The sequence below is a fragment of the Aythya fuligula genome, chromosome Z (genome assembly GCF_009819795.1).
Source record: "Aythya fuligula isolate bAytFul2 chromosome Z, bAytFul2.pri, whole genome shotgun sequence".
NCBI lineage: Eukaryota > Metazoa > Chordata > Aves > Anseriformes > Anatidae > Aythya > Aythya fuligula.
Window position 1 is genome coordinate 85,147,167 of NC_045593.1, and position 27,807 is coordinate 85,174,973.

At 47.2% G+C, this 27,807-nt stretch overlaps 2 protein-coding genes across 2 annotated transcripts; both read left to right on the forward strand.

Moving 5' to 3' along the window:
- The first annotated feature begins 225 nt into the window (after positions 1-225).
- POLR1E (RNA polymerase I subunit E) lies at positions 226-20,746 on the forward strand. The gene is made up of 12 exons (XM_032205817.1): positions 226-293; positions 395-498; positions 579-655; positions 7,219-7,304; positions 8,045-8,100; positions 8,491-8,635; positions 9,875-9,982; positions 13,127-13,223; positions 14,031-14,164; positions 15,347-15,428; positions 16,999-17,130; positions 20,391-20,746. The coding sequence occupies exons 1-12, from the start codon at positions 233-235 to the stop codon at positions 20,548-20,550; spliced, it is 1,242 nt and encodes a 413-aa protein (XP_032061708.1). The 5' UTR covers positions 226-232; the 3' UTR covers positions 20,551-20,746.
- Positions 20,747-21,805: 1,059 nt separating this feature from the next.
- Positions 21,806-27,678, forward strand: SLC25A51 (solute carrier family 25 member 51). Its single transcript, XM_032206350.1, has 3 exons — positions 21,806-21,929; positions 23,242-23,426; positions 25,967-27,678. Exons 1-3 carry the CDS (start codon positions 21,806-21,808, stop codon positions 26,879-26,881), a joined length of 1,224 nt encoding a protein of 407 aa, XP_032062241.1. The 3' UTR covers positions 26,882-27,678.
- Positions 27,679-27,807: the final 129 nt, after the last annotated feature.

Sequence of the window (27,807 nt, forward strand, 5' to 3'; positions counted from 1 at the left end):
AGGCGGCGGCGGCGGCCGGGCCAGGGGCAGCGCGGCTGCGGTGTCGGCCGCTCCTCGGCCCCGCGGCTCGGCTCGGCTCCGCCCCGCCTGCCCTACGCTGCGGCGGCCGCGCGGCCGGGCGGAAGTGACGCCTCGCCCCGCCTCACCTCCGCCTGGCCCAGCGGCCAATCGGCGGCGCCCTTACTCGGCAGCAAGGCGCGCGGCGGTTGGCGGGCGGCGGGCGGCGAGCGGCATGGCGGCCGCCACCTGGAGCTACCGCGGCGACCCCGAGGCGGAGCAGCCCGCGCTGCTGGGTGAGGGGCGGGGGAGGGAGGGGAGGGGGAGCGGGAGGGGGAGGGGGGGCGGGGGGGGGGGCGCCCGCCGCGCCCTGACGGCCTCTCCCCGCCGCCCGCAGTGACCTTCGCCAACGGGCAGCTGCGGCGCCCCGCCGCCCTCCGCTTCCGCCTCTACCGCAGCAGCGCCGCCGCCAGCCCACGCGGGAGGCGCCGCCGCATCGTGGTAAGCCCCGCCCCGCCCCGCCCCGCCCCGCCCCTTGGCGCTCAGCCCCGTGCTCGGGTAACGCTGCCTCCGCGCTTCAGGTCTCGCAGACGGAGCGGCTGGCGTACGTGGGAAGCAACTTCGGCAGCGGCGCTGCGAGGGGAAGCTCGCTGTGCAGGTACGGCTTACCCGGCGGGGCTGCGGCAGGTGGAAGGGGAGGAACGGCGCGGATGCTGCGTCTCTGGTCGCTTTCCTGAACCCTGTGTCAGAATTTCCCATTGAGGCCGCAGTGTGCACAGAGAGAATTTCGGCAGCTGGCTGGGCTGCACCGCACGGGGCTATAGGGAGCATTGGTGAAGTCACAGAGTCACAGACTTTCTAGGTTGGAAGAGACCTCAAGGTCATCGAGTCCAACCTCTGACCTAACGCTAACAGTCCCCACTAAACCATATCCCTAAGCTCTACATCTAAACGTCTTTTGAAGACTTCCAGGGATGGTGACTCCACCACTTCCCTGGGCAGCCTGTTCCAGTGCCTCACAACCCTTTCAGTAAAGAAGTTCTTCCTAACATCTAACCTAAAACTCCCCTGGCTCAACTTTAGCCCATTCCCCCTCGTCCTGTCACCAGGCACGTGGGAGAATAGACCAACCCCCACCTCACTACAGCCTCCTTTAAGGTATCTGTAAAGAGCAATAAAGTCACCCCTGAGCCTCCTCTTCTCCAGGCTGAACAAGCCCAGCTCCCTCAGCCGCTCCTCGTAGGACTTGTTCTCCAGGCCCCTCACCAGCTTCGTCGCCCTTCTCTGCACCCGCTCAAGCACCTCGATGTCCTTCTTGTAGCGAGGGGCCCAAAACTGAACACAGTGCTCGAGGTGCGGCCTCACCAGAGCTGAGTACAGGGGGACGATCACCTCCCTAGCCCTGCTGGCCACACTGTTCCTGATACAAGCCAGGATGCCGTTGGCCTTCTTGGCCACCTGAGCACACTGCTGGCTCATATTCAGCCAACTATCCACCATCACTCCCAGGTCCTTCACCAGCCTTTACATGTCCTGGCTTAGGAAGGTGACCTTTGTAGCCTTGAGACAGATCCCACTGGCCTCCTAAGAAGTATTTTGTGTATGAGACCTTTCTTATACTCTGCACAAAGATCCTCTTCAATGTGCAGAGTGACAAAATAATTCTGCCTTGTTATACCCAAAGGTATTTCTTTTTTCCTTTGATGCGTATTACTGCCCTACTAGCCTACAGAAGTCTGAAATGTACTTGATGTGTGTGTCAGGCTCTTGGTGCGATGCGCTCTGCTCTTTGAATGTGCTCGACTCGTCCTGCACTGGATGCTCTGTTAGCTTCAGGAGTCTCACTACTCTGACTCCTTAAATTATGGGTAGAGTGCGGCAGTGAAGAGCAGAGTTGTAAAAAACAGTAGGAAGAGGAGGTGCTTCCAGACATTAGTGTTCCAGTGCTCATGGTTTCTGAATAATTTCTTTACAATGAACTACTTGCATCCCTGGCAGACAGTACTTCAGAAGATGCTAAGCTTAGTCTATTCTGTCTGAGAACTGAAACTAGACTAGAGAGCTGGCCCTTCGAGTTCAGCAGTCTTAAGATGGCATAGCTGAAACAAGGCTTCAAGGAGCTTTTTCTTCTTGAGTTTGGAGAGAGGAGTTTACTGAATACAGATAATGCTCTATATGTTTTGTGACATGTGCACCAATGTAGCAGTATTTCTATACAGATTTGGCACTCCTACTTCTCAACACTTCACATCACTTGATAGTATTCAGAGAGAGTTTTAACTGTTTAAGTGGTACCTGCCTGTACCGCTGAAAATCCTGAGCTATGGAAACTAACAAGGCAAGCTAACTGAGATTATCTGTTGGTCATTAGGTTTGCATATGCCTCAGGATCACCAGACATGCAGGCAACAACTAATTACATTGTTTCTTGATTTCCCTTCTAATTTTTCCACCTTATCCGTATAACCTAGTTTGTTTCCTCCCACATCTGCCTCACCTGCATTCATGACAATTTCCTGCAGTGTACCCATTCTCATAGATCTCAGCAGCTGTCAGCCTAAGACTGAATTCACAGCTGCAGATGTTGGTGTGAAAGCAGGAACCACAGCTGAGCAAACAGTCTGATTTACTCTGAGTGGGAAAAATCAATGACTGCTGCCAGATCCTCAGCCAGCACTTGTTTCACCCATTTTCTAGAGCAGAAGGCACTGCTTATCACAGATTCATAGAATATCCTGAGTTAGAAGGGACCCACAAGGATCATCAAGTCCAACTCCTGGCACCACACAGGTCTACCCAAAAAGTCAGACCACGTGACTAAGTGCACAGTCCAATTGCTTCTTCAACTCCGACAGGCTTGGTGCAGTGACTACTTCCCTGGGGAAGTAGTGACTACTTACCTGCTCCAGTGTACAACCACCCTCTCAGTGACAAATTTCTTTGTGATGTCTAGGCTAAGCCTCTCCTGCCTCAGCTTGACACCATTCTCTAGGGTCCTGTCACTGGTGACTAAGGAGAATAGCTCAGTGCCTGCTTCTCCACTCCCCCTTGCGAGGAAGTTATAGGCTGCGATGAGGTCCCCCCTCAGCCTCCTCTTCTCCAGGCTGAACAGGCCCAGTGCCCTCAGCCGCTCCTCATACGTCTTCCCCTCTAGGCCCTTCACCATCTTCGTCTCCCTCCTCTGGACACTCTCCAACAGTTTAATGTCCTTCTTGTACTGCGGTGGCCAGAACTGCACACAGTACTCCAGGTGAGGCTGCACCAGCGCAGAGCAGGACAATCACCTCCCTCAACGGACTAGCGATGCCGTGCTTGATGCACCCCAGGATACGGTTGGCCTTCCTGGCTGCCAGGGCACACTTCTGGCTCATACTCAACTTGCTGTCAGCCACAACCCCCAGATCCCTCTGTGGGCCTGCTCTGTTAGCAGACAGCCTGCTAGCAGACTTGTAACCAATCCAATGATGACACAGCCAGTACCAAGAAATATCACAGTTCCTGTAGTGGCTCAACCTGTATCCAGGCCAGTGAGTACTGTAACAACACGGCCTGTAATAATCAAGATTCCATTATGGATAAAACATCTGGTATACTGTTTGGTGTGAGACAGAGCTCGGGAGTTCCACAGTACCACACTGGGCCACCGGTCCAGCATACATAAAAAAAAAATCATGTGAAGTATTGTTGTCCAGATACGGTAAATAATTTCTTTCTGCGAGTGGCCAAAACAGAATGTTTGAGTACAACACGCAAGATCAATGAATCTGAGAAAGGAAAATTGATCATGTTAGTTAACAACTTCTATTATGGGAAACGTGAAGGTGATACCCAGCAGGCACAACAGGAGCAGAAGATTCGTAAAACATTTAAGTGCTTCAACTGTCTGAAAGTTCTTAAAAATAACATAAGGTTTATGAACCATGTGAAGCATCACTTCGAGCCTGAGAAGCAGAGCTGTGAAATCTGGGAAAGCCACACCACCAGCCAGCACTGCTACCATCAGTTTCCCACCCCATTCCAGCTGCAGTGCCACACTGAAAGTACACACACACCTTACGAAACATCTAATATTTGTAAAAGCCGTGGATTATCCTTTGAAACAGAGCAAGTTCTTTTGCAACATGAAGGACAATCATAAGCCAGGTGAAATGCTGTATGTTTGCCAGGTATACAGCTACAGATCCTCAGATACATTTTCTGATGTAGAAACACATTTCAGGACAGTTCATGAGAATACAAAACGTTTGCTGTGCCCATTTTGCCTCAAAGTAATAAAAATCGGAGCACCATACATGCATCATTATATGAGGCATCAGAAAAAAGGAATATACTGTTGCACTAGTGCAGACTGCAGTTTTTGGCTTGCAAAGAAAAAATGGATCACAAGACTCAGCATCACCAAACATTTAGAAAACCTAAACAGTTAGGATTGCCTCCTGGAACAATGGTTACTATTCGAGCATCTGTTGGATCTCTTCAGTCAGGACCTTCTGTTAGTATAAGTGCATCCACATTTCAGCTATCACCTAAAGCTAAAAATACAACCACTAGAAATCATAACATTTAATACAAATAAAAGCAAAATGAAAACCGACAACTACATCGAAGAAGCAAAATGCATGGACCAACAGCAGCAGCAAAAAAAAAGTTATGAATACAGCACTGCACAATCTAAGGTATTGTTTGGGAGCTCACAAGTGCATTGAGCGTTACTCAGAAATAAAAGGTTTTGCAAGCCACTTTCCTACATATGTCCGTTGTAATTTATGCAGATATGATACTAGCTATAGCAAAGCCTGTGCGAATCACATGATGATTTTTCTCAGTGCCTGTCCAAGTAAAAGATTTCGGTTCTACAAGAAGCATTCAGGAGAGCTATGAGGTGTGACTGTACCATGTCTTAACTGTGATTTTCTGACTGATGGTTCTGGCTTAGATAGCATGGCCACACATGTGAGTGAAAGCCATACTCACACTTGTCAAGTTATTATAGAGGACGTTTCTGTAGATTTGCCAACTGCTGAACAAGTATCCGAGGGAGTTGAAAGTGAGCAGGTGTTCTGTACTGCCTTGGCTCACTAATATATCATTGTGGAGCTGCAAATTGAACCCAGTCTAGTTTGGGATTATTTTGCAAACAAGAGCATAAGTCTTCAGAGGAAACAAAAGAATGCAATAGAAATCAAACTAAAAAAGTTGCATCAGTTGAAAAGATTTAAGAAAACTCATCCTTCTCAGGTACAAAAAATGTTCCCAGTTTGGAACTCCGTGATTACATCTCCAAGATTTCTTTGCAAGAGAAAGGAGCACGTTGTGATTCAGATAGTAACACACAGTTAGTAGACAAAGAACAAAAATATATTCATGCTGAAAGTGAGTTGAAAACTTGCCAAAGTTCAGATGATGGTGTCTCGACTCACCAGACTAAAGTACAAAACTTGGGTGAAACTACAGTTTCAGCAATCAGTGCAAAGGAATTAAAACTAACATTGGATGAAGATGTTAGTTTTGAGCAGTTCCAGAGAAAAAGAAATGAACCTGAATCCGTTAGTTCAGACATTAGTGAACAAAGCAGTATTCATTTGGAGCCTTTGGTTCTATCAGAGGTGCTAGAGCATGAAGCGATTGAAACTCTTCAGAAAGGTAATGTTGCACCTTCATCAAAGAAAGCTGAACGACCCCTCTGGGCGAACAGACGAGGCTTCTAAAGAAAGTGGAATGGCAAAAAGCAGAATGGAAACAACTGTAAACAAGACAGATGAAAATGAAACAAGCTGAAATTGTGTTCATTTTATTGTTTATTATAAATAATGGTAGGAACACCATGGACCATTCCTGACAAGTGTGCTCATAGTTGCTCATAGGGCTTTTTGAGAGAGATAAAGAGGCACAGCAGGGAAACTTGGCATATGAAGGTAGCATGCACATGTATATACAACTGAATTAACTAAGTTTATGAAAGGTACCACATTTCAATTTGTCTGCCTGTCTCTTCTCTGTGGTATTTCTTAATAAACCAACATTTGAAAGGAGGAATAAATCCTATTTTTTAAATACCAAATAAAGTGATTTGCTAGTCAGGAACATTTTTAAGAATCCTTAAGTGAAACGGTGGAATTTAGTATGATTTCAGTTCTGATGCTGAAGTGGAGCATACTTTTAGCAATGGTTGTAGGTCTATTGATAAATTGGGTAAACAAACTTCTGAATTTGATGTCACATTCCTGTCTGCAAAAGCACGTAAACAAAATTACATAAATCCGTGAATCTCTGTACAGGTGTAATCCTGCCAGACAGTAAGCTTACCTTAATAAACTTTCAGTGAAAGCAGAAATACTATGACAACTTTGTGGGGTTTCCAACATACAGGCTGTGCAGAAATACTGAGCATAATTGTATAAAGTAGGACATACTGCTGAAAGTACTGTAGCTGTTAGGCTTTTATGATTGTTTTACATATTCTTAGTAGTAGACCCATAGGAATGGTCTGATAGTCAAACCAAAGTATGATTTAATGTAAAAATTGTTTTAAGCAGAAGGAAGGAAAACTCTGAACTGGAAATACCAGCTGGCATACATTCTGCCATTTTGCAGCTGCTACTTGCTAACTGCTACAAAAAGGATTGGACAGCATAGGAATGTACAGTTCAGTTTCAGGACTGTTGTAAATTGTTACTTTTTGAGTAAATACTTGCAACAAAATTTTGTCTTTGTGAATACTTTATTGCTTATTGCTCAGTTCTGAGCTATGAGGACTTAGGCTCACAGTGACTTGCAGTAAGCAGAGGAGCATACACAGGGAACACAAGTTTTACAAGCAATGTGAAACCAATACTAGAAATACTACAAACCTACCATACTAGAAAAGACAGGAGAAAGTAGTAACTAGCACTCAGGCACGTACAATTGATCTGTGCATTGTGAAGCTAAGTCAGTTGATTTAAGATGTATACATTTACCTAGAGCAACAAGTCTTTTATATATATATATATATACACCTCTGTGCATGTATAGAAAACATGTATGTCTATAAATGTATTACCTCAAGGTAACTTTTTTGTTTTTTTGACTGAAACTCTGAATTTTCTTAGAAAATTGGTATTTGCAATGCAAAAGAACTGGCAGGAGATGTGTAATACATGTAACTCTGCCCCATGTCATGTTAAAACATCACTTGCACTGGGCTGTCTCTTGCTAATAATTTGCCCCTGTTCTCCCCAGGTATTTTGTTGGTGTGTTAAACAAGGACTCGGGGCAAATGGAAGTCTACAATGCTGAAATATTCAACATGCAGCCCTTGCTGTCAGGTAGGAAGATACTGTATTTAACCCTAGCACCATAGTCACAGTGACCTAGAAACAGGTATACATTCAGCTATCGATTGCTTTGTTACTGACAGCATTGAATTCTGTTTTCTCCTCAGCTACCCTTTCTTACTTGTTTCTGCCATATCCCCTCAGCATGGAGGAAGGAGGATACATTACACACTCCCTCTAAGGCACAGCATGGCATGATAAACAGAGGGAGAAGGAAGGTCATAGCTGAAATTTAGGACGGGGCTTAAGCAGGGAGCAGTAGGGATGGGAGGGATGGACTGCCAGAGCTGGGAGCCAAGTTATCACTGCTCAGAACAAATGCAGCCTTGTCTATGTAGGCCCTGCTGAGAGAAGCCTGGAAATGGCCAGGTCAAGGGACTGAATCACTGAAAAAGAAAACAGCTTTTCTTCAGCAGAACACATTTTTATTACTGAAGCCAGGAGGATAACCTGGCCGAAGAATATGGTCTTCAGGGATCTATTTTCTGTGCAACAGGACATGACTCTTGCTTCCATCTATGCATCATGCTCATAGACTTTGTAGCAAAAATTGGGCTGCCTTTCCCTCTTTGATCCAGGTCCATACTCATTCACTGTGTTCTTTAATTGACAAAGTCCCATAGAATTCTTAGGCTAGTCTTTTATTGATGGCTTAGAGCTTAAGGAGTGCCAAACACGCGTGCTTTCCCAGCTGCTGCAAGCCAAGCCTACTAATTTTTGTTCTTTTATAGATAATGTAATACCTGATGACACAAAGGATTACCAGAATAAATCCTTCAGGGAGAAGGTAAGGTTGAAACCCCATACCACATTCTGCTACAGTTATCCAGCTGACAGTGACAGATACTTGTCTGAGACTGAGATGCTTCGTTTACTGCAGTGTAAATGTGCGGGTTCAGCCCTCTTTCTCTGCACTCAAGGTCTGAGACAGCACATTACTAGTGCCTAGCGTTAGCAGCATTTTGATAATTATTTCAGTCTTGATTACAGTTCCAGGTACTTCCTACCCTCCTCTCCTCTGTTGCAGTGCTTGTTACGTGGTTGGGTTGTTCCAGTGATATGTTTGAAATTTTCTTGAAAAATGTAGGATAAACGGTGGTTAGCTGGGTTTTCCTCTTGGATGCAAAGCGTCCTGAGTTCAGCAGTGTGTAGTCCTTTGTGTCTTTCTCATGCACAGGTGGATTTGTGCATTGAGGCCTTTGGCACCAGCAAGCAGAAGCGAGCGCTGAATTCTCGACGAATGAACGCAGTGGGCAATGATGTTCTTAACACAGCTGTGACAAAAGCAGCAGCAAATGTTATAGATGCAAAAGGAGTAACAGGTAAGAATGTTGTGTGAGGTGTCACTGAAGAAAATTAGATGTGCTTTTCTGTCTGTTTGTTGCCAAGTATGGCAGGAAGAAGAAAGGGTTTTTCTTGTAGTAAGCAATGAAGCTGTTGGTTTAACATCTGAAATTGGCACGTGCTGAGGAAATCACAGGTCATTCTGGTGGAAAAGGAACTGCTTCGTTCTGATCCTGCTAGGCTTAGTGTGGGAGTTGCCTGGGTAAGGGAAGGTCCATGTGTCATCAGTGTCCATTTCTGCCCATATTTTGTCAGTGTTCTGGAAGTCCACTTAGAGGCATAAAGGCAGTAAAATCACCTGGCTTGAAAAGAGATGCTTGATGTTCATTAAGGTGAGCTGTACTCTGGCTTCACAGTGGCGTGTGTGTGGAAAATGGTCTATGCCTTATTCTGGGTCCCAGCACCATCATGTGCTATCCCAAGTGCTGTCTTGAGTCAGTCTGATAGACTTGGTCCTCTGCTATGGAGAAGCTGGCAGGAAAAAGTACCTGCCATGGTCTTAGTTATTGCCACTACTGTAGGAAAAATTCTCCCAAGTATCACACTGAGCTCATGTTTCAAGGACAGCTGATACCCCCTTCTATTGGTGCTGGTGAGGCTGCATCTCTGTCGCCTTGTGCAGCCTGTGCCAGAGAGACTACTAAAACTGGTCAGCTCTCATTGACATGAAAGCTCTCAGTTCTTGTGTTATATGCACTGTACTCTGTGTGTTGTGCTGGGCCAGATGGTGTCCAATGGAACCCAGGGTGTCAAAACAATGTTCTCCTGCTCATGCTAGACGCCAGAGGTGTAGCAGCAGCAGCCAGTTTTGCCTAGTCCGGAGCAGCATTTCTGAATCTAAAGTAGCAGAGTAGAAAGTTCTTACAGAAGTGATGACACCAGGCTAAAAGGCAGCATGCTGAGTACATTACAGGCAAATTAGAAACTCTCAGCCTCTCTGAGCCTCCTAGAATGCCTTCTGTACCCACACATGGCACTAACCAAACAAAATGAGAAAGAGCTGTGACCCTTCCTTGTCACTGTTCCCAGTGAGATAAGTCTTTAAAACTCCATTTCAGCTTCTGTTTCCCACTTAAACTAAACTTGTGTTGACCCAACCCTCCCCTCCTCCCCCCAAATTGACTTGAATTTCAATAAAGTATTTGGGTGTGGTCATATTCGTTCAGTTTTTGTCTGCATGGTCTAAATGCCATTTTGTTTCCTACTTCTCTCCTAAGCTTTGATCCAAGATGTGGCCCAAGACGATGTACAGAACATGTCCGTATTTTTGCCTCCCTGTCATGAAGATGCCGACAAACCGGAACATGTTTACAAGTTTGAAGACAGTATCTTTTTCAGTAGCAGAGTGTGGTTTCTGATTTCTGTATGCTTGATGCCAGTACTCTGGCATGTGGGAGAGAGTGCAGTCAGGCACGTGGCAGCACTGAGCTGAACCTTCATAGAATTGTAGAATGCTTTGGGTTGGAAGGGACCTTAAAGACCATCTAATTCCACCTCCCCTGCTATGGGCAGGGACACCTTCCCCTAGACCAGGTTGGCCAAGGCCCCATCCAACCTGGCCTTGAGCACTTCCAGGGATGGGGCATCTAAACTTCTCTGGGAAACCTGTTCCAGTGTGTCGCCCCCCTCAGAGTAGAGAAGTCCTTCCTTATATCTAACCTAAATCTACTGTCTTTGAGTTCAAAGCCGTTATTCTCCCTGAGAAAGAGTCCCTCCCCAGCCTTCCTGTAGGCCCCCTTTAGGTATTGGAAAGTTGTTAAAAGGTCTCCCTGGAGCCTTCTCTTCTCCAGGCTGAACAATCCCAACTCCCTCAGCCTGTCTTCATAGGAGAGGTGCAAGCACACTTTGCTGGCTCATGGTGAGCTTCTCATCCACCAGCACCCCCAGGTCCTTCTCCGCAGAGCTGCTCTCAATCCATTCTCTGCCCAGCTTGTATTTATGCTTGGGATTGTCCCAGCTCAGATGCAGGACCTTGCACATGGCCTTGTTGAACCTCATGAGGTTTGCACAGGCCCACCTCTCAGGCCTGTCCAGGTCCGTCTGGATGGAATCCCTTTCCTCCAACGTGTTGGCCACACCTCACAGCTTGTAGTCATCAGCAGACCTGGTGAGGATGCATTCAGTCCCTCTGTCCATGTCGCCAGCAAAGGTGTTAGATTGTGCCGGTCCCAATACTGATCTCTGACAAACACCACTTATTGCTGATCTCTGCCTGGACATTGAGCTGTAGACTGCAACTCTTTGAGTGCGACCATCCAGCCAATTCCTTACCTGCTGAGTGGGCCATCTGTCAAATCCGTGTCTCTCCAATTTAGAGACAAGGATGTTGTGCAGGACAGTGTCAAATGCTTCGAATAAGTCCAGGTAGATTATGTCAGTTGCTCTTCCCCTGCCCACCAATGCTTTAATCCTGTTGTAGAAGGCCACCAGATTTGTCAGGCATGTTCTGCCCTTAGTGAGGCCATGTCGGATGTCACCAATCACCTCCTTATTTTCCGTATTCCTTAGAATAGTTTCCAGGAGGATCTCCTCCATGATCTTGCTTGGTCCAGAGGTGAGTCTGACTGGCCTGTAGTTCCATGGGTCTTCCTTTTTCCCTTTTTACAAATGGGGGTTATGCTTCCCCTCTTCCAGTTGGTGAGAACTTCGCCGGATTGCCACGACTTCTCAAATACGAGGGACAGTGCCTTAGCAACTGCATCCACCAGTTCCCTGAGGACCCGCAGATGCGTCTCCTCAGGTCCCGTGGACTTGTGCACCTTCAGGTTTCTTAGCTGGTCTCAGACCTGATCTTCTCCTACAGTGGGCAGTTCTTCATTCTCCCAGTCCCTGACTTAGCCTTCTGAGACATGAACTGTGTGGCTGGAGCTCTTGCCACTGAAGACTGAGGCAAAAAAGTCATTGCGTACCTCAACTTTCTTCATATACCAGATAATCAGGTCTCTCGTTTCCTCCTGGAGAGGGCCCACGATTTCCACAGTCCTAGTTTCATCACTGACATACCTATAGAAGCCTTTCCTGTTGCCCTTGATGTCCATGGCCAAATTCAATTCTAACAGGGCTTTGGCTTTTCCCACCTTATCCCTGTCTGCTCGCACAGTGTGTCTGTATCCTTCCCAGGCTACTGGCCTTGCTTCCACCCACTGTAGGTCTCCTTTTTCTGCTTGAGTTTGGCCAGGAGCTACTTGTTCATCCATGCAGGCCTCCTGGTGTTTCTGCCCAACTTCCTCTTTGTTGGGATTCATCGCTACTGACTTTGGAGGAGGTGGATATCCTTGAATATCAAACATCTTTCTAGGGCCTTGTCCCACGTTACTCTACCAGGCAGATCCCAGAAGAGGGCAGAGTCTGCTCTCCCAGCGTCCAGGATAGCGAGCTTGCTGTGCTCCGAACTTGCTGCCCTCCGAATGCACAACCACACCATTTCATGGTCACAGTGGTCAAGGCTGCCCTTGCGCTTCACGTTTCCCACCAGCCCTTCTTGTTGGTAAGAATGAGGTCTGGCATAGCGCCTCTCCACATTGGCTCCTCTATCACATGGAGAAGGAAGTTGTCATCAGTGCATTCCAGGAACCTCCTGGATTGCCTCTGCCCTGTTCTGCTGTCCCTCCAACAGTTACCAGGGTGGTTGAAGTCCCCCATGAGGACCAGGGCTTGTAAACGTGAGTCTGTTTCTGTCTGTCTATAGAGAGCCTCATTCTGCTTGGTCTTCCTGATTAGGTGGTCTGTAGCAGACCCCTGTTATAATGTTCCCTGTCCCTGACATCTCTGTGATGCTGACCCAGCTCCAGGCACTCCAGCTGCTCACTGACATAGAGGGCGATGGCCCCTCCCGTACCTGTCCTTCCTTCCTAACGCTCCAGTCATGGGAGGCATCCCACCACGTCTTCATAATGCCGGTGCCAAAGCCCTGCAGCTGTGCATACATCTCTAACTCTTGTTTATTCCACATGCTACCTGTGTTAGCATAGAGACATTTGGTTTGGGCCCCCAGTGAAGCTGACTTACAGGCTGCGGTGGGTGCACTTCCTTTGCGCTGCTCTTCGGGTGCTCTCTTGCTGACCTGTGACCCTTCTCCAGGCTGTGGGCATCAAACAAAAAGCTGAGAGAGCAGGGGCATACTGCATTGACACTTAGGGCCTGCAAGTTTACTATCTTTCCTCCTTCCTACAAATAGAAGGATGCCATGCCCCTCCCTGCTGGAAGTACTTCAGCTAAGAGTAGTAATGAGGTTAGAAACGTAGGAGAAATGATTTGTGGTTGAGCCACAGCCCTTTAGAGACTTATTGGTCAACTTCCAAGTCTTGCTATTACATCCTGCTTATTTATAATTTCATTCCCCACTTTCCTTCCCCACATATTCCTATGGCAAGAGTGAAGAGAGTACATCTTATTATGGGCTGCTCTTACCAGAAAGGAGAGAAGGTATTCATGTTCTTTACTTTAGAATTTCTTTAAAATCCTTCCAGTTCTATCCCCAGCAGAGTTTGAAGCGTTGAAGGGTCCAGCAGCAGCCTTTATTAACATCACTCCAGAAGAAGTCACCAAGAAAACAGAAGAGAAAAGGTAATACTGCTGCAAGCAGCCTTTTAATAGTTAGGGATGGCCTTGAGAAACTGCAGTTCTGAGGTGCAGGATGGCAGCTGCTACCACCTTCCCAGTATGGGACCAGCTCCCCCATATGGGTATTGATTGGCTGATCTTTCCAGTCCAGAGGGAAGACATTTGACCCAAACAAGCAGCTCCATGCCTTTGTGGAGTATGGAGGGAGCTGTACGGGAGAGGAGGTGGTGTGCACTACAGTGTGACTGCCCTTTTGGGAACTGATTACAGAAGAAGAGAGGGGATAAATCCAAAGTGGGAACCGGAGGCAAGTTTGTACAAAAAGGACCATGGAGCTGTGCAGAGAATGGTATACCTGTGGCCAGACACTGTCCCCAGCAAGTCATTACTGTCTTGGTGTGGAAGTTGCTGTGGCTTGGCAAATTGACACAGAAGTACACTTTGTGTGTTAGGTCCTGTTACTGGGCAACAAACAAAGTAAGCAAACAAACTCCCTATGCTTCCCATCTGCCCATGCCTAAGTAGAAGTGTCTGTGCCCCATAGTGAGCCTGCAGATCCTACAATACAGGGGCCTGCACAGTGGCTGCACACTGAAAAGGCCTGGCTGAATGTTGTGGGCACAGAAAATGTACTCAAAGAGCAGCCTTGTGAACTTCTGGTTGTCCGTGTTCTGGGAAACCTGTTCCAGTGAGTCACCTAAAAACCTAAAACAGCTGTGCATTGCAGTCAAGGGTTTGCTGTGTCCTGTTCGGGTAAGTAAGATAGTCCCTGGTTCTTTGGTCCTCATGCTCTCTCTCTTTCCTCTTCAGCCATTGCTCCTTTGTCTTAGAGGAGCTGAAGTTCCTCCCTGTTGATGAGAAGAGCAGGGATCACAAAGCCCGATGCCTGTGGTTCCTGGACATCCTTATTAAGTTCAGCTTCCTGAAAGTCATCAAGAAGAAGCGTAAGACAGTTTTCAGCTCTTCACCTTTTCAGCTACATGCTGGAACCTGGTTTGCAATGAGTGCAATAGAAAACAATACAGCTGCCCAGAGTTAGCTGTTCTATAAGCAGCCACTTGCAGCAGTTCTAGTTCAACGTATGTCATGGTGAGGTTGAGGATCTGCATGTTGTTGTCGGGTATTAGGTCTGCATCTGCTGGAAGATGGATGTCTAATCCTTTTCAGTCCCTTTCTAACAGTCACACATCAGAGTGGCACCATGAGATCCTCTTTGTAGGAGATAAGGTTTCTTAGAGTGGAATTTGAGATTTGTTTTTGTTTATTGATACATTATGGTTTCTGTAGTTCAGACATGTTTTATGTTTTCAAGCTTTACTTTGGGAGTAGGGAAGTTGGAAACTGTCAGCTCTCTCATCTAGCTTCTACATTCCAGATGCAAGAGGTGTACAGTACACAATACATACTTTATATATCTCTCTGTTCTCTTCAGTATCAGGGTTTTCATTATCCCTTACTTCACAGCTCACTGTGTGAATCCCAGTAAAATGGCAGGAACTGCTTTTTTCAAAAACACCATACAAAATATTTTGGTTGAGATTTTCAGGTCTTGGTATATTTCACAGAACTCTAGTATGTGATTCTCATTCTCAGTCCTGAAAACTCCAATGGTAGCATTTTTTAGGTAGGGCAATGATGTGTGAGGAAAGGGTAAGCCTGTCTGTGGAGATCTTCCTGCATAGCTGGAGACAAAGGAGTCATCCTGTAGGAGTTAGTTGAGGAGGCTTGAAATGGATGTTGAAAATGACTAGTTTGGTGCTAATAGGACTTTGTTAATGTGGTTTTAGTTTTAATCATCTATCTGACAGGACTATCTGTAAAGAGACAGGAATCTATTAAAAGAAAGGTTTGTGTAGTTGCACGTGTACATGTTTATTTTAATCTGTCTCGTATTGAGGTGGGACATCCCATTTGCAGTAAACAACAAAAGTTGTTAGGAGCCCCTCTCTTACCTGAAAATTGATTAGACCCAGAAATCAAGCGTGCAGGTTCTTTTTAGTTTGTCTGCATTCCTGGGTAGAGGTCATGAATGCTGTAGTCAGGAACATACTATTATGATGGTTGATGGACATTATGAGGAAGAGTACGTGCCTCTTATTTCACTGCAAAAGCTCTTTCTATCCTAGATCCGATGGGTCCTGAATGTCCACACATTATTAGCAGGAAACTCATGAAGAACTTCACCTCACTGACCTACAACAATGGCAGGTAAGGAACTTTGTTTGCTTTGATATTCTAGAGGTTGAGATATAGCAGAATTGAGCTTGGAGGGCCATGGTGTCATTATTGGGAAATATACCAAAATGGAAGACAGCAGAAGCTTCTTGAGTAGCACCCTGGACTGTGTATTCACTGTTTTATGACTGACAGTCTGTGGACAGTGCAAGTCTAAAATGTGACTGGGAGAGGCAGAGTCATGTGTGCAAAAGCCTGTGCCTGTGAATTTAGCTAGCCTGGCCAAATGGCACGCCTGTCTGTTTCTGGAGTTTGCTCCCTGATTGCAGGATAGGAGAACATATGCTCACTCAGCTGCATGGAGGAAATGGGTAGCTGTCTACACATACATTTTTTACTGTAAACCAAGGCAGCTGACAGGTAGCTGTGCCAGCTCTTCCACCACCTCAGAGTAGGGTTGGGACAGAGGCAGAGCAGTAAATAATGGTGCTTCTTTTACCCTCGCATAGCTTAAATAACATAAAAGGGATGCTTTTGCATGAAGTAGACCCAACTTACTTGAATTCTCCAGACCTACGCAGACCAAACCACATACAGATTTGTGCTGCTTAACCCCTGGGCTGAGACCAGTGCGGGTTGATGTACAGAAACTCATGCCATTGCACATGTATGCTTACAGGACGAAGAGTTCTGCTTAAGTTTTGCCCAAGCATTACCCAGCCAGCAGTGGCAAAGCTGGTTGCAGTAAGATGGGTTCTCGCTCTGCCATGGAGGTCAGACAAGTCATCACCTCGTGACAGGAGTAGACTAGGGGCTGGGAAGCTCATCCTTTCCAGCAGTATCAGAGACACTTGCTCAGGCAGCTGTTGGAGGATGCCTTTGACCAGATGGCCATTGGTTGCTACCTTATGATGGATGCCTTTTATAACTAAGCAGTGATAAATCTGGATAAATGTTTTGAGTCGTCCTGTTGAGAGGAAGCACCAAAATACTGGCAAGGGTGAATAGTATTCTAATTCTTGCCGCAGTGCCTTTCCTGCAGTTGAGGAGTCAACAGGCTCTGCATGGAAGAGGCGTAACTGCTGTTGCTCAGCCATCATGCAGCTGCACTGTTGCAGTCAGACTGAAATTAACAGAGATTCTGGGTCCGAATGGGCGAGCATTTGTCTATGAGGACTCAAACTATTGGTGAGCAATCAAAATAAATGCTTCCAAATTTGCTCTGTGTGGACTGTCTATTTAAGTAGCCATTAGTAGTTATACTGAATACCCTCAGAGCAGCTTCTCTTTGCTTTCCTCTTTCAAGGAATCAGAGTGCCAGAGAGACAGAAGTGTCATTAGTGGGTGATTTTGTCAAGGCCATAAAGCAATAAACAACTCCAGAGGCTTTTGCTTTTGAACAGAAACATAAGCAGCTAGTGAGAAGCACAAAGAAGTCTGAGGTCCCCATGAACAGGGATATTTCTTGCTTAAAGCTCTTTTTTCATGTCTAGGAAAAGTCTGCCATCGCTAACAGGCTCCAGTTCTCTCTGTACCTCATGGGGGTTGTGTTTTGGGTTCACTAACACTCCATATTTCATGTGTTCTCCCTCTTGCCCTTCAGTGTCCAGAATTTAATCTCTGCATCAATGAAGACTAAAATCGCAGCATACGTCATCGCGTTGGCTCTGCACATTAACAAATTCCAAATAGACCTCACCATCCTGCAGAATGACATGAAGCTCCATGAAAGCAAGTGAGTCATCATGTTTGTTCATACCTGCTGAGATGCCCGCGGTCCTCATACAAACAGTCCCCCAGGGAAGAGAGCTCTGGAGCCTCTCTCGCACCAAAGTGTTACACAGTGTTACCTGCTGTGAGAACCTTTTGTTATAATTGGACTCTGAGTGTGTTGAAGCTTTCTTTTCAAGCCCTACTGCTTGTAAACGAGGGTGGTTACACATCTCAAGCTTTGTGATGGTGCCTATTGCAATGCACCCTCAGGTGCATTACGAGGATATTCATCTACATTGCAGGCAGGGAAACTGAGGAGGGCAGCACCCAAACAGCCAACTGGGGCAGATTCTAGCAGAAAAGCTACCCAAATGCTTCCCAGCCCCATTTCTTCCCTGACAAGTCTCATCACTCTTCACTTTCCTGTCCCTGATACGCCTTCTTTCTGCAGAGTTCTGGCCCCTGCTAGGTACCAGTCTGAGTGCAAGCTCAGCTTTGTAGCAGACTGCAACAGGAAAACTTGAAACAGGTTTTTGTCTCACAGTCAGATAGTAAGTTGGTGGTAACATGGAGTAATCCCATGCTCCTGGGAGAATTGGGGAGAGGTTGGCCATAGTATTTGAAATAAGGATTTGCCACAGAATGACAGACTGAATGAGGTTGGCAGCGACCTTTGGAGGTCATCTGGCCCTATTTTCCTGCTCAAGCAGGGCTACCTAGAGGCAGTTGTCCAGGACCACGTCCAGACAGCTTTTGAAGATCTTTCCAACTGGAGAGACTCCGTAGCCTCTCTGAGCAACATATTTCAGTGCTGTCACCCACACAGTGAAGAAGTGCTTCCTACAGTTGAAGGGGAACTTCTTGTACTCCAGTTTGCATCCATTTCCTCTTGTCCTGGCACTGAGCACTACTGTGAAGAGCCTGGCTCCATTTTCTTTACAACCTCCCTTCAGCTGTTTACAGACATTGATGAGATCCCCCTGAGCTTCCTCTTCCCCACGCTGAACCATTCCAGCTCTCTCAGCCTTTCCTCACAAAAGTGCTCTGGTCGCTTCATCATCTTTGTGGCCCTTTGTTGGACCACATTTGTATGTCCGTGTCTCCCTTGGGGAGAGGGGACAGAACTGGACACGGTACTCCAGGTGCAGCCTCACCTGCACCGAGTAGAGGGTAAGGACAACATCTATTGACGTGCTAGCAACAGTTTGCCTAATGCAGCTCGGAATACTGTTAGCCTTTTGCAGTGACAGCACGTTCCTGACTAATGCTCAGCACGGTATCCACCAGGATTCCTAGGCCTCCAAACGCTGCAAAGCTGCTTTCCAGCTGGGTGATCCCTGGCATGTCCTGATGCCTGGGATTGTTCCCCCCCAGGTGCAGGACTTTGCACTTTCCTTGTTGAACGTCATGAGATTCTGGTCAGCCCACTTCTCCAGCTTGTCAAAGTCAGTCTAGATTGCAGCACGTCCCTCTGCTGTATCTGCCACTCCTCCCAGTGCCAAGCCAAGGGTAGAGGTTATGAGTGGGTAGAAACAAGCTTGCAGAATAAGCAACTGGGCAAACAATGCTTGCTGTGTTAGATTTTTTTTGGAAAGTTGCTCCCTAGGCTTTAATTTTCTGTAGAAACATAATTATTCCCCTGCCAAGTGGTGTATCTGCTGTTAGCTGCAAGGCATGCTTATGCCAGCAGGTGTCAGCCAGAGCCTCCTCCGGCTCCTCTGTCTCCAAGAATTCTTTCATTACAGTTTGCACTGTAGTATCTCTCTGGTCCCTGAAGAATAAATCAGGAACTGATCAGAACTAATCAGCCAGTCTGCTGAGCTTTCTGGGAAATTGCCCAACAAGCAGACATCAGCTCAACAAGCAGCTTGTTAATACTGTCTGGGAATGGGTCAGGTGGCCCTGTTAGTAGCTGTTCAGCATCTCTGTCCCACCCCATCCTGTTCTGTGAGTCATGGTGACTCTTAAGCACATTTACTGCCTAGCTCAACCGTACTGGTCTTTTCTATCAGGATTCTTTAGAGGCGATGCTGCTGTAGAGGAGCTGCAAATGGTCAAAAGCCCTTCCCTACAACAGAGAAAGTCGTTGTAGAGTATCCTGGGCCTTCTTGTTGAGGGACATAATCTCAAGATCCTAGGAAAACTGAAAGTTACCAGAGCCCTTAGCCCCATCTGGGTTTTGCAAACTGTATAGTCAGACCTGATGCAGCAACTTCTGATTTTTTCTGCAATTTTGCTCTTTGCTCTTAGATAACTAATACCTATTTTAACTGGGCTGGCTGGTGCTGGTTACCATTTTTTTTATTTTTTTTTTTTGTAATCTGTTTTAAAACAAGTTAGTTGGTTGTTTTTGTTTTTTTAATTTCAGGTTTTCCAAGGTTTTGATCTTAAACACTGTACTGGAGCTGGGAGCACAGGTTATAGGATGCTAGTGACAAAAAGGTGGGGGAGGCAATCACTTGTTGGAAAAACAGAGATGAGGCACATGTCCCTGTGACACTTCACTTAGCCACAGGATGATTCTTGCTTGGAGTGGGAGGTTTGGTTGAAGAACACCTGACATCTCTCCCCATCTGAATCTGTTTGTATTTCAAAGCCATAAAGTCATCTGGGAGGGTGCTGGGGCTTGTGTGTTCTCAGGGCACCAGCAAAGGCCAGATAACTTACTTCCTTGCTAGATTCCTCTCAGACAAACTTTGTTTGTTGACAAACCTCCAGGTATGTTCTGGCTTGTGACTTCTTGCCCAAACCCATCACACTACAGATCTCAGCCAAGACCCTTCCTTCACATGTAGGGGTGCTGAATTTCAGCAATTGAAGGGAGATGCTCTCACTGTATTAGATTCCCTCCATTGTGCTACATATGAAAGATGAGTCCATTGGGAATCTAATATGGGCTGCCTGCAGCAGCAGCTGTAACATCTCTTCACAGAAAAATGGAGAGCTGCATTATTTTTTCCGAGTCAGCTGGCCATTGGGTGCTCTCTCTCACGCTTATGCTCTCTGAGGTTGTTGTGCAGTTTGGTAGCATTTCAGCCTCCGCAGCAAAGCTCTGCCTCATAATCTTGAAATACTTCCAGCTTCTAGATAGATGATCTTTCAAGGTCCCTTCCAATTCCTAACATTCTGTGATTCTGTCCCCACGGTGGCACTGAGACGCAGAGCAGACATCCTGCTTGTGGCTTCCCTCCATGAGGTGGATGGCTGCTCGTATTTTGTATGGTGTCTGTCCCAGAAGATCTGTCTGCCCCACTGACATAGTGTTTCTCTGGTGTTTTCCAGGATAATGGACATTGCAAAGGCCATGCGGTTGAAGATCTCCAAGGCAAAAGGGCTGCCAGGACTTGAGAATGATCAGAACCACAAGCTTGGCACACTGTCTCTCCCCTTGCCTGCGCTAAAGACATCAGGGAACCAAAGGAAGCGCAAGAAGATGAACTAAAACATCTGAGTGGTCTGAGCAGGTGTGAAAAAGTTCCCCTCAGAACAGTCACCCTGCACGTACAGAGTCACGGGAATGCTTTTCTCCATTGTGTTTGTTTGTCCAGCATTACTACACTGACGTCACAGTGTTGGGCTGGAACCAGTGTTCGTTAAACTGCTGATCTCTTCTATTAAAAAAAAAAAAAAAAAAAAAAGCTCTAATAAACCCTTTGTCTTTCTTCCTGTCTTTATGAGAGAAAAGGATGTAGGATGTGCCAGAGCAAGGGGATACTGGTTGAAACTGCAAGTGCTCCACTGACTGCTTACTTCTGGCAACATAATCGTCAGCTCATGGCCAGTTTTACGTTTTTGACACAAATGCAGTGTAGAGGGCACAGAAAGAGAGGGGGAGAAAAAGCTAAGTTTTATATATTCACAATTTCAGCTCCAAGTGTTTCTCCAGAAGTTTCAGTGTAATTCTGTCTTCACAAAGTGTGAACAGACAAATACTGAACAGACATAGCATTTCTGCCACTTACACTAACCTAGCTGAAACAAGTCTTTTTTTTTTTTTTTTTTTTTTTTTAATTTCTCATTAGGGTCTGGTCTTGCGTGTATCAGAGCCAGCAGGTCTTGCTTGGACTGGGTATGAAGCACTATTCGGAGATAATTAGTTTATACTCTTTACCTCGTTCTGGCTCATTACTGCTAAGTTTCAGATGGTTGATATGTGGCATGAGAAGGGGGGCAGACATGGCTCATTGTGACAACACCATGGATTCTTGGACCGAAAATCGATTGCTTCTGAATGCTACGGTAAGCAGAGAAGTACAAAGAGATGGTTGCCTGACCAAGCAGGCAAGAGCTTTTCCACAGTTTGTAGCCACTCACAGCAGAGACGAGGATGTTAATAGCTTCTCTTGACATCACTGCTGTGTCTGCAGAGCCAGCTCTGATAGTGTCTCAGAGCAGCATCCCTGGTTTTGGGAAACTGTGTTGATTTAGTCCAAAGAGGAGAATGACTCATCCACAATCTGTCTCGCTATTAGCCGCTGCAATTTGGAAAGCAGTTGTTCTCCACAGTAGCAGAGTTCTTCACTACTGAAAGTGATGAGGTTAGTATGGCTGTTGGGGAAAGGGACAATGAGATCTTATTTTTGGGCCAGAGCAGGACAGTCCTGCCAAAGGGGCTCTGTCAGATGAGAATCACACAAAGTATAGGTAACCTAAAGGGACTTAATGACCCCAGTCAAGCACTCATCTCTCTATGCATCATGGACAGGGAAGTGTGTGTTAATAGGATTAAATCCTGTCAGAAAACGGGAGGATTAATGGAGTACTGGAAAAATGGAAGACGAATAGGAGAGGAACCCAGTAACTATGGAGAAAGATGCTCTAGTAGGAAGGAAGAGGTGTTTTCTATCTGCTCAATGTCAAGGGTCGCCTTATTTGAGAGTATACCCTAGACATTAGAGAGTGCACGGGAGCGACCAGAGAGGTTGGGAGAAAGCTTGTGCTCTTCTCTCCAGAACTACTGTGTAGGTTACCTGTGGGAGACTGCACAGCATGGCAGTGGCTGGCTGGGTGACTGACCCGTGCCAGAGCAGGCAGAACTGGCAGGCAAGAAAGCTGTGGCCCTCCTTGGAGTGCTGTAGGAGAAATGCTGTGAGCCCGTGCTGTAGGCACACCACACTTGGCCCAGCAGCCACCGCTCCATCATAGTCCTCTGAGCTTGTCTCCTCACCTGTGGTGAAGCATTCCTGTTGAAAGTCAGCATGGAAAACAGACTGGGAAGTGGTGAAGGAAGGTTCCCATAGGCCTGTGATTTCTTGGGAAGATGGGAATTGTGCCCTCAGCTAGCTGCTGCGTGGGTCATTTGGGGGCTGCTACTCTGCTTGTGACAATGAGCGATTGAATTAGGGTTGCACAAGTACAGCAGCACCCCACACTGCTTACATTGTTCTCTATAGCCTATCAGCTTAACAAAAGAACAAAAAAACATCTTATGTTTAATGGATGCATGCTGAATTCTCCCCCAAAAAAGGAGAAAATAGTAATGTCTGAGTTTATGTCTGAAAGTCCTTCCTGAACATATGGACAAATCAGGGTCACAAAGCTACTCAGCATAAAGATGAAGGATAACTTTGGAAAGCAAACCTTAGCTTTGCTTTGCTGGTGAAGATAAAGTTAGTCTGAACACTGGAATTTGGGACAGCATGTGGCTAAGGTCTGCCCTCCCTTCCCCCGTCAGAACCATGGTCGCAAAGATGCCTCAGCTGGTTACTAGCAGGGTGGCCCCAGCAAAGTGCTGCCAAAAGATCTGCCTTTCTGAGCCGATGTAAAACGTGGTCACCCCGTTTCCTGCGGAGTGTTTGAGCCATCGCCCTTTTTCCCTCAGCCTCCGACAGCAGCGTAAAGCTTCACACTTGGAGAGCTCTGCTTCCAGTTGCTCCTGTCGGGAAGTTACGGGTACGTGATCGGACGACCTCTCCCACGCCTTGTTCTGCGCGCGGTCGTTATCTGCGTGCTCAGAATCACCGCGAAGCCAGACAAACCTCGCGCGTTTCGCATTTGCGTCCCCCACGGCACGTTTTGCTGCCTTGAAGAGCAGAAACCACAGAACTAAGAGGATGCTCGCGCTGCCGCGAGGATTCCAAATCTCACATTTTTGCCGTTTTTATTTATTCTTTCTCTTTTTTTCTTTACGCAGAGCACGCCCGAGGCCCCTCCTCCCGGCCCCGCCTCCCGGCCGCGCCCCCGCGTCGCGGCGCCGCGTCAGGCGTCGCGCGCCCCGCGTCACACGGCGGCGGCGGCGCGCGCGGACGGCGGAGGCCGCGGGGCCGGGAGCGGGGCCGCGCCCCCCAGGGCCCGGCATGGCGGCGGGCACGCGCGCAGGTGGGCGGCGGGGCGGGCAGGGCCGGGCCGGGCCGGGCCGGGCCGCGCCGGCCCCGCCGGGAGCCGCCGCCGCGCCGCCGGCCTGACCTTGGGCAGGGCCCGCGCCGGCCCCGCCGCCGGGCGCCGCGGAGCTCGGGGCCCCCGCGGGGGGGGGCGCTGAGGCGGGGCCGGGGCGCGGGGCTGCGGCGGGGGCGCGGGGGGAGGGTTCGTGCCCGGGGCGCGGGGCGCGGGGCGCGGGGGGGGGGCAGGGCGGCGAGCGGCGAGGTTGGGCGCTGGGGACGCGCCAGGCCCGGCGGGTGGTCGGGCTGCGTAACCGCGTCGGTCGTTTACGCTTAAAAATCACCTCACGACGTCGCTTAGGTTGGTTTTCAATGTAAAGGGCTTCGTTGTTCTCTGAAAAAGCAGTGTCGGGTGCCCAGTGCATTTCTTCTGTACTCTTTGCCCTGCAGCTGTCTGAAGCACAGCAGGTAGGTGGGTGCGCTGAAGTCGCTCTCCAGGGGGACTCTCCAGGGCGGTGGAGTCCTGCGGCAGGGAGCGTGGTGTTGAAAAGCATTGCGTGAGCGCCCTGCAGGGTGAGGGGGACTGCCTGTGCACTAACAGGGTGTTGTAACAGAGCCATGGATTTGTACATATTGCCAATGCAGTTGATGCATACCTCCTACATCTCTTTTATTGGTTTCTTTTGAGGGGAAAAATTAATGTCTTGGGCACACACACTTGCCGTCACTGTAACCAACTAGTTGTGAAAGGACTTTTGAGTAGTACTGTTAGCATGGTGCTGGTTTCAGTGACGCTTTTCCACACTGCAGTAGTAAATCTGCATGCCCCACTGCTCCCCTTCCAGCGGAGGAGTGACAGAGACTGGGTTAGGTGCAGGTGTGGCTGCTTTAGTGCATAGAATCATTCACATTGGAAAAGACCTCTAAGGTCATCCAGCCCAGTCTTTAACGTAGTACTGACAAGTCTTCCACTGACCCACACTAGTAAGTCCTACATCTGCACATCCCTTGAAGATCACAAGGGATGGTGACTCAAAACCTTCCTGGGCAGCCTGTTCCAAAGCTGCATCACCCCTTCGGTAAAGAAATTCCTCCTAATATCTAACCTAAACCTCCGCTGGCAGAACTTGAGGTCATTTCCCCTCATCTTACTGCTTGGTGCTTGGGAGAGGAGCCTGATCCCCACCTCATTACAACCTCCTTTAAGGTAATTATAGAGTACAACATCTCCCCCGAACCTCCTTTTCTCCAAGCTAAACAACTGCAGCTCCCTCAACTGCTCCTCACAAGTCTTGTTCTCTAGAGCCTTCACCAGTTTCGTTGCCCTTCTCTGGATACTCTTCAGCACCTCAATGCCCCTCCTGTGGGGAGGGGCCCCAAACTGAATGCAGCATTCAAGGTGCAGCCTCACCAGAGCTGAGTACAGGGCGACAAACACTTCCCTAGCCCTGCTGGCCATGCCATTTCCGATACAAGCCAGGATGCTGTTGACCCTCTTGGCCACCTGGGCACACTGCTGGCTCTTTGTTAGATGTCTATCAACCGATAGCTCAGGTCCATTTCTGCCAGGCAGCTCTGCAGCCACTCTTCCCCCACCTGTACCATTGCATGGGGATGATGTGACACCACTCTGAATCACTCTTAATTTGTGATCGCTGTGCCCAAGATGGACTCCAGCCTTCACATCCCCCAAAAGTTTTATTCTGGTGACAAGCAAAAGATGCCTTCCCTAGGTGGCTCACTCCCCAGTTGTGTCACCATTTATCTTCCACGCACTCCAGAAACCTCCTAGGCTGTTTCCTCTCTGCTGTGTTGTATTTCCAGCAGAGATCTGGGAAGTTGAAGTCACCCTTGAGAACAAGGGCTAGCGATTGTGAGACTTGTCTCAGTTGTTTGTAGAATGTTTTGTCTGCTTCTTCATCCTGGGTGGGTGGTCAGTAACAGAATCCCACCATGACATCTGCTTCGCTGGCCTTCTTCCTGATTCATACCTACAATCACTCAACCCTGTTGTCACTCCTTTTGAGCTCTAGGCAATCAAAACACTCCCTATAATGTACAGGGCTACCCCCCCTCCTCTCCTTCTCAGCCTATCCTTTCTGAATATTTTCTAGCCATACACTGCGTCACTCCACACTGGGGTGTGAGCCATCCCTCCTTGTTTCAGTGATGGCACCTATGTCATAGCTTTCCCACTGCAGTGCAGGTTCCAGCTCCTCTTGTTTGTTGCCCATGCTGAGTGCATGAAGGGTTCATATCTCAGTTTGCCTCCCAATTTGTTTCTGTTTTACTTAGAAAATTTACAGGGAGAAAAAACTGCGTTTATTGAGGCCTATGAGACTTGTGTAGAAAACAGCGCAGCATCGGACAGATCTGCATTTACTGCTTTTCTCCTTCAAATTTTAAGGGCTTTTTTTTCTGGCTGTTTGAGTGTTACTGAGCTTGAGTGTCACTGAGTGTTGTTTGAGTAAACCACTAGCGTGAAAAGAAGCTGGGTCACCTGCAGCTTTGCTCATGTTTTTTCTTGTCTTTTTGATGCAGGAAAAGAGGACTGAGATATACAACAGTAAGAAAAACAGTATGATGGATTCAGAAGGTTTTGCCCCAGTAGATTCCAAGGAAGAGCTCAGCAGTGACATTGCAGATACCTCTGGTAAACATTACCTATGTGGCTACTGTGCAGCCTTCACAAATATAGCAGTTACTTTTCCCATCCAAAAGGTCCTCTTTCGACAGCAGTTGTATGGTTTGAAAACAAAGGATGCAGTACATCAGCTGCAGAAGGATGGAATGAGAAATCTCTACCGCGGCATCCTTCCTCCATTAATGCAGAAAACAACAACACTGGCTCTAATGTTTGGCTTGTATGAAGATTTCTCATCCTTGCTCCACAGCCACACAACCGCTCCTGAGCTCCTCACGCGCAGTATGGCAGCCGTGCTTGCAGGGACTACAGAAGCTGTTCTTACACCTTTCGAGCGTGTTCAGACTTTGCTTCAGGACTACAAACACCACGATAAATTTACAAACACGTACCAGGCTTTCAAGGTACTGAAAGTGTATGGGATGAGAGAATATTATCGGGGATTGGTGCCTATTCTGCTCCGAAATGGACCGAGTAATGTACTCTTCTTCGGTCTGAGAGGACCTATTAAACAATGCCTGCCTGAAGCAACTTCTTACAGCACTCATTTGGTCAATGACTTCATTTGTGGAGGGCTGTTGGGTGCCATGCTGGGATTCTTGTTTTTTCCAGTGAACGTTGTCAAAGCTCGTATGCAAGCACAAATTGGTGGTGAATTTCAGTCCTTCTCAACAGTTTTTGTGAAGATCTGGCTGGAACGTGATAGAAAATTGATCAACCTTTTTAGAGGAGCTCATCTGAATTACCATCGCTCTGTCCTGTCCTGGGGCATAATCAATGCAACTTACGAATTCTTGCTAAAGCTGTTATGAAAACCACTTAATCTTCCTTCAGTCCTGCTGTTCATTTGGGTGTTGGCATGTTTGATGTCACTTAATCCCTGGGAACAGTTCCTGCATAGCGTAAAAGGTAATTCGTCTTGGCCTTCACTATATATGGAGTAAATGGTGATGCATCTAAACCTTGGTGCAATTATGACTAGCTTTTTAAAGTATTTATTTGCCATCAGGTGAATTTACCCATAATGAAACTACTAGACAAATGCAAGATACATGTAGAAAAGCAAACCAAAACCAAACTGTGTATCCAACGGGTTATTCCATATCAACTCCCAACAGTTTTCAACACTCCGTGTCTGAATGCGCTCCACTGTGCACGTTGTAGAACATGAAAATCAAGAAGGGTCTGATGAAAACTAACTCCCTTGCTTGATAAACTTCAAAATCTTCATTTAAGAACTATGTTTTCAAATGTTTTAGGGTCCGAAGTACTCAATATTGTTCAAAGCTAAATGAACAAATGCAGATGGGGATAACTAAGTTTTTGAATTTTATGCTTAAACTAAGCCTACGCAAACTTCTCTGCCAGCTTTTGTGATGCTTGGCTTTAACAGAACATTTCATTCAGCAGCGTAAAAGTAGTTACTGAATGTTGACTCCAGTGTAAGCTGACTCGAGTTCAAAGTGGGATTTGTGTGTATGTGTGTGTGCATGTGTGCACGCCTTCATGTGGAAAGGGAAAAGTGGAAGGAATGAAACAGAAACTATACTGAAGCTTTAAAGTGTCCTTCCTTGTTAAAATTCTTCTACTTGTAAATGTGGAGCTTGTTCTGTGCTTTTTTTTTTTTTTTTTTTTTTTTCATCACTTCTTTTTCTGTTGTTTTACAGCTGTGGGGCCAGAAAGAAGACGGCTCTTTTTGTAATGCTTGTGAAATAGATAAGCTTCCCATTGTTGTAGA

Coding starts and splice junctions, on each gene's coding strand:
- POLR1E (XM_032205817.1), top strand. CDS start 233: ATGGCGGCCGCCACCTGGAGCTACCGCGGCGACCCCGAGGCGGAGCAG. Junction 8,101..8,490: donor ATAAATCCTTCAGGGAGAAG/GTAAGGTTGAAA, acceptor TCTCATGCACAG/GTGGATTTGTGCATTGAGGC. Junction 15,429..16,998: donor CTGACCTACAACAATGGCAG/GTAAGGAACTTT, acceptor CTTGCCCTTCAG/TGTCCAGAATTTAATCTCTG.
- SLC25A51 (XM_032206350.1), top strand. CDS start 21,806: ATGGACAGGGAAGTGTGTGTTAATAGGATTAAATCCTGTCAGAAAACG. Junction 21,930..23,241: donor CTATGGAGAAAGATGCTCTA/GTAGGAAGGAAG, acceptor TTCTTTACGCAG/AGCACGCCCGAGGCCCCTCC. Junction 23,427..25,966: donor GGCGGCGGGCACGCGCGCAG/GTGGGCGGCGGG, acceptor TTTTTGATGCAG/GAAAAGAGGACTGAGATATA.